Genomic DNA, 6338 nt, shown 5'->3' with positions numbered 1-6338 from the left:
CCTTAGCATGGAAATTTTAAGTTATCCATGTTAACCTTAGCTTAATTGGGCTATCCCTAACTTTTCACCTGAGAGAGCAATTGAATTTCTCCAGTCATGAAAAATAAAGGCCTTTTCAATTAAGTTTTGCCTTATGTTAACTTATATATGCGGAATATTTTTTTGAGATTAAAGGCCTTTATGGTAGGTGGATGGAAACTATAGATCACAAATAGAGCCATTAGGGGGTATGCACAAAATATACTAAAACAATAGGATTTAAAAAATCCAAAGATGGCTGGAAATTTCCCAAGATCATCATGAAGTGTCCTCCTATAGCAAGGCACTCCTAATAGAGGGCACACTGGGAAGTATAGATAATAAAACTAATTGAGTGACACTAAGAGTGAGTAGGGGGGTATGCATAAAATATGCCAAAACAATAGGATAAAATCAAAAGATGGGTGGAAACTCCCAAAATGATCATGAAAAGCAACTTCCTTAAAGAGGCACTCCTAATAAGTGGCATAATAGCCAGGATGTTCTAAGAGAGGGTCTCACAAAGCAAAAACGTCATTGTATGTAACTTCTATAGTAGAAAGTGTATTGAATTTCAACCTCAGCTAGTATATTCAACTTCTATAGTAGAGTGTATACATAGTACACCTAGCAGGGTGTATACATAGCAAAGTGAATACATAGTACACCAAGAGTGTGTATAAAAAGTACAGGCTAGCACCTTTTTGCCCAACTTTCTACAAGGGCGGTAATACAAAAGCACATTCGAACTAGGGTGTATACATAGCAAAGTGAATACATAGTACACCAAGAGTGTGTATAAAAAGTACAGGCTAGCACCTTTTTGCCCAACTTTCTACAAGGGTGTGTATAAAAAGTACAGGCTAGCACCTTTTTGCCCAACTTTCTACAAGGGCGGTTATACAAAAGCACATTCGAACTGGCAAGCCAAGGTGGACTGTTGTTGCGCTAGCCAGATTTACATGATGCAGCAGGCATTCGGATTCTCATCGCTGAAGATGGCCGACACTCGATCATCTTCCGAGCTGCTGGCATTTGCTTCCTCAGCATCGTAGTAGCGGTTGTATCCGTTCTTCTTGTAGTTGTAGCTCCTCCTGTATGCTTGCGGTTGCATCGAGTAGTCCCCAACCATGTAAGGGTGATAACTGCCTGTGTATGATCTGTAGCCTTCTGCCCAGAATTCCGCTCTCTTTCCCGTCTTTCTCACCGCTTTCAGCACTTTTCTCCGATCTACATATCCAGTTATAGTCACTTTGCCCGTCGTTAAATCCACATCCACATCGTCCACACCTGCGCAGAGGTTTCGCCAGTCAGAGTCACGACGTTGGTACACGGATCTGCGTGATCCCTCTAGACCTACGTTTCATGCAAACTCAATCGCCTTGCAAGTTACAACAGCGAGCTAGGATTGAGGTTTTTTTACATGCTCTAGCCTATCATGGAACGATCAGACTTGTCCACACATAAAAATGCGTACCTTTCAGCTTCGAGAGTGCCTTGCGGACCTTTCGCTCACAACCACTACAATCCATACGCACGAGGAGCTCTACCATTTGCAGACAACTTGTCGAGGCCTGCAAACATCCACCGAAGCCATAGATTTGAATCAGAGATCCGTTCATGATCGCCGAATTAACTAAGCTACGAGAACACATTCTCTGCGAGGTCCTATAACTTCAAAGCCAAACTGCAAGATGCGCCTGACGATATAGATACGCATTCGAAACACATCTAGATCCCGAAACCAGCGATCATCTACGAGAGCATATATAATAACATCACCTCCATCGAGTGCTGACCAAACGCCGGCACAGCGGTGGTTTTAAATTCAAAGCTTGGAGTGTTAAAACGGGATAATAAGTCTACCGGACTTATTAACAGAGAAAGATTGCCGAGGAAGATAGTTTGAGAGCTAGAGGGATGGCGACAGAGTAGGATAACTCGTAAATCTGGGATGAGAATTCGGATGTAGAAGCAGGGTATATGTAGAAGATTCAAGGGAGTGCAAAGGCCGGCAATGGGATCGAAGACAAGAGTAGACTACACTCCACTCCACTGTATTTGACAAAAATGAGAAAGGTTGGTTCAACGAAGTTACGTTACGGACCGTTTGGCTTGTAAATTTAAATCGGTGGGCACTTGGAACGACTTTGCTTTTTAAAAACCCTTTCTTTTTCTTTAGAAATGGAAACTCTTTGTTTTACTTTAGATTTGGAATCTATTGATAAACATCCTATGCCTTTGTACTCTCTTGTTCATATAAAGAAGTCGAATAAAATAGACATATCTTTTGAGCCTTTGAACATTCTCTCAACACTTAACAACTCGAATTTTGAGTTCATGATATAAATTTTGAGTTCATGCTATAAAGTATCAAAATTGGGATGCGTCCTAAAGTAAGATCCCAAACCCAATTCTTTAGAGAATCTTTTCTTTTTTTGAAAAAGTTATGAAAGATATGATATCGTTGCAAAGACCTTCAAATTAAGTCCATGAACCTTTCTACCCTTGTCTGGGGCAAAACATTGAATTTTACCTTGGGATTTCCTTTTAATCGCACTTTTACCTCTTACTATATAGGCCCTTAAGAATATTAGGATTGTTCACATAATATGCTTTATTTGAGTGCTTAAACATACAAAATTGTCATCCATGTTTTTGTTATGTATGAGATCTCATCTAAGAAGGATATCAAGTATGTGTAAGCAGTAGTGAGAGACTCAATCATGTCTATGTGTTGTTTAAATTAATGTATTTACCAAATTAAATTGATTGTAAAGTGAAAATTTTCAAAGATTTATTTGGGTGTTATGGATTTTATGTTCCAAATATAAATGCAAGAAAGTCACTTTGATCTTGTAAATGCACCCACGAGTTTTTGTTTGAACATTTTAGGGTGATAATTCTATTACTTATTATGAAGTATAAATGTAGGGCAATACATCAAGTACTATGAAATCTTATGAGTTTATGTCTTTGAATTAGATGAAAATACATGGTTGGAAGCTTTGCATATTATATTAAGACTTAATTTGTTTTGCAAATGTTATGACAGTTTTATTTTAAAATGTAGATTTAGGCTGATACATTAAGGGATTTTGTGAATGTAGATCTTGATAATGAATTAAAAGATAACAAAGTAAATTCTTTTAATATTAAATTCTTTCCAACACATGATTACCAAGATATTTTGTTAATTTAAATCTTAGAATAAAGTAAAGGATTACATAATACATGTTTACATCTTTTTTTATTGTTATTAAATAATATATCTATCGTATATATCATGTGCAAGGGTAGATAAAGAGTAGGAGAGAAGGATTGTGAAAGAAGTATTTGGTGCTTCAATAAATTTTTGCACCTTGTACTTTCCATGAATTTCTTTGAGTATCAAATTGGTCCTCTGTTGATCTTAACCTTCTTTCATCAAAGTATTCCTTGCCTTCTCTTTGAGTATCTAAAGGGGTGGATCAGTTCACGGTTGATCTTACACTTATTCATTGAGGGAGTCCTTGCCTTTTCTTAAATACTATTGATTGCATTAAAATTAGATGTATGTGAACAATGTGGTACAATGTTGTGTACTTGATCTTAAGAGTTTGCAATTTCATATGTACATGATTGTGCATGTTGACAATGAGGTGTTAATGAGTGTCATGGCCTTTTGTTTGTCTTCTATCTATCATGTAGATCCTCATGTTTATTTTATTGTTCAACATTAGTTTTGGCTCACAAAAAGTTTTTACATTAGTGGATGTATTCCAATTTTGTGAGAATGGAGTGCTCCCACTCTCTCTCTCTCTCTCTCTCTCTCTCTCTCTCTCTCTCTCTCTCTCTATCTATCTATCTATCTATCTATCTATCTATCTCTCTCCCTCCCCCAATTTCATGAGACGAGCTTTAAAAAGTGCTAACAAGTATTAAAAAGCTCTAAAACGTGCTAAAGTGGAAGAAAGTGCTAAAAGTGATAAAATATGTTTAAAATAAAAAAGTTAAGTGCTCTCCTCACAGTGCTCAACCAATAGGTTATAACAAGCATAGTGGGCTCTTGCAAAAAATTTCTCTCTCTCTCTCTCTCTCTCTCTCCCCAAAAAATTTATAAGATCTAAATGAAAATTAACCAGCATAATGACTTGCGAGGAAAAAATATAGCAACTAATAGCATTGGATGTTTGACTATTGACCTATGTGGTGTCAAGCATGTGTATGATGTGCTCATCATATTGCTTGTGTCCCCTCCATAGCCTATAGAAATCCTTCTTGTTTGGAGAAACACTCATGTTATTGTGCCAAAATAATGTCATGATAGAGATGACTTTCTCACTTAGGCTATCTCTCCTTTTCTTTTGTCGAGTTGATGCCCACATGCTTTCCACATCGGCCTATCACTTCCACTTGATGGACAATCATTGGAATCATTGTGGGTCTGTCTAATGGACAACATCTTTGATGTTGTGTGCCCATCCCATTTTGTGTTTGATTTAGAGGAATATAACATAGCTAATGTCTCCCTCTTTGTAGGTAATCTCTACAACCCTTTCACATTGTTGAGGCCATCTCTCAAGTTAGAGAGTATGTTCTCTTTGGCATGCAACTCCTAGAGCAATGGAAGATTGGACACTCAATGAATCCTTGAGTGCAAGTTGAAGGTTTTGAGGACCCAAGACTAGTAGCCCCTCAAATGACCTGATGTTGCTACCTCGACTACTACTATTGAATTTGAGACCACAACTTGTGTTCTTCCTTCTAATGGCACTGTTCGAATGCACACATTTTCTACCGTCAAGGGTACCTATTCAATGAGGTAGCATTTTTCCTAGCATTGTCTCTCTCTCCTCATTCATCGCTATCTCCCATTGTCGTTTAGGTATTGTACCATTAGTTTTGATGGTCTTCATATCTTGATCAAGTTTATTAATTTTACTATCTCGCAATGTCTCTCTAGTTCTCTTGCAACTCATGACAAATTGCATCACAATATGTGATACCTTATTTTGAATAAAGAAAGCAAACCAAGGAATGAGAAACGATTTATGTAAGACAAGCTAGATTATGAAAAGGAACAAGGACTCGCCTAAAGTTTTGTAATATGAATCAAAATTTGTGCATGTTCGAAGAGAGCTTGAGGAACATGGGGAGCATAGAAGAAAATGTCTCTGAAATGGAAGATGCATGGATGGGGTGAGGTAAACAATTTTTAAAAAGAAGCAGAAAGCCTAAAAGGGACAAAACATAGATGTCAAGAGAATGTTTTGGACAAGTCAGGCAGGACATGGGTGTGCACTGTGTACCTTGGGATCTACTAGCATGAGAGAAGCGAAATTTTGAATACAAAGTGGGAGATGTCAAATTTTGGGAAAATTTGATGGTCGTGTTTTATTGCTCCGACTATACATGTGACCAACTTGTGCCCCCTAAAAAAGTGCAAAGAGGTCCAAAATGGCTAGAAGAAGCAAAATGTAAAATTGCTTACCAGCGGTTTTGATGCTGTGGATTAAGAAATGGAACTACCTTTGGCATGCTTATTGCCCTCATTGCAAGGTAGTGACTCAAACTCGACTCAAAAGCCAACCAAGGCAAAATGATAAATAATTTTGGATTTATTCAAAGAGCAATGTAGATGTATCAATTGAGTTTTTTCTAGTGCATCCAGTTATGGGTGAATTAAGCTACAAATATCACTAAATATTAAAATTTTAAGATCACCATGCAATAGCTCCTTAGGTGTGCAATGCATTTTTCAAAGTCCTTTCCAACCAAATTAGAAAAAGTTTTTGAGCATGCCCTATATGTATGCATATAATTGCAGCACTATTTTGGATAGCCCCTAAAACATAGAAAAGTTCTTAATTGATTGACTCCTTTGGTTTGTGGAAAGTTCAAATAGTGCACTTTCAAATGAAAAATTGTTTCCATACATGTGTATAATAACTATTTCACTACTATACACGGGCCTTATTCTGACGCTTAAGCACCAACATTTAGCGCACACGGGGAGCTAATCATTCGATAATCAAAGCGGGATTAGTTAAGTGTTGCTATATAGCGACTTTAGACAAGTGTCGCTATATAGCGATCTTTAAAGAGAGTCGCTATATAGCGACACTTACTAGACTTGTGAATGGTCATTATATAGCGACACTAAGACAATTTCCTATAGCGATGTTTTACAGAGAGTGTTTTTTCCCATACCAACCTTTAAAGATAGTTTTTCCTAATGACAATTTTTTTTTCCTTTTCATACATGTTTGATCCTTTGAGAAAATAAGGGTACAAGAGCATGTACATCAAGTTTGAAGCTCATATATTAATGTCCAAAT

The 6338-nt window shown here is 37.1% G+C and overlaps 1 protein-coding gene across 2 annotated transcripts; it reads right to left on the bottom strand.

Annotated features, from left to right (window-relative positions):
- Positions 1 to 774: 774 nt before the first annotated feature.
- LOC147884224 (heavy metal-associated isoprenylated plant protein 45-like) lies at positions 775 to 1857 on the bottom strand. Of its 2 annotated transcripts, XR_015543696.1 has the most exons (4): positions 1801 to 1857; positions 1496 to 1592; positions 889 to 1308; positions 775 to 837 (listed from the first exon to the last, which is right to left on the bottom strand). XR_015543696.1 is itself a non-coding variant. In XM_087399064.1 (3 exons), the coding sequence occupies exons 1-3, from the start codon at positions 1804 to 1806 to the stop codon at positions 977 to 979; spliced, it is 435 nt and encodes a 144-aa protein (XP_087255190.1). In that variant the 5' UTR covers positions 1807 to 1857; the 3' UTR covers positions 874 to 976. The 2 variants fall into 2 exon arrangements, 1 of the variants encoding a protein (XP_087255190.1); XM_087399064.1 differs by lacking the exon at positions 775 to 837 and having other exon boundaries at positions 874 to 1308.
- Between the last annotated feature and the right edge of the window lie 4481 nt (positions 1858 to 6338).

This window comes from Dipteris shenzhenensis, chromosome 27, assembly GCF_047967505.1.
Source record: "Dipteris shenzhenensis isolate YYH24624 ecotype China chromosome 27, Dip_SZ_1.0, whole genome shotgun sequence".
NCBI lineage: Eukaryota > Viridiplantae > Streptophyta > Polypodiopsida > Gleicheniales > Dipteridaceae > Dipteris > Dipteris shenzhenensis.
The sequence above is the reverse complement of the archived record's forward strand: the minus strand, read 5'-3'. Positions and strand labels throughout refer to the sequence as shown.

Coding starts and splice junctions, on each gene's coding strand:
- LOC147884224 (XM_087399064.1), bottom strand. Junction 1,309..1,495: donor GGCACTCTCGAAGCTGAAAG/GTACGCATTTTT, acceptor ACCTCTGCGCAG/GTGTGGACGATGTGGATGTG.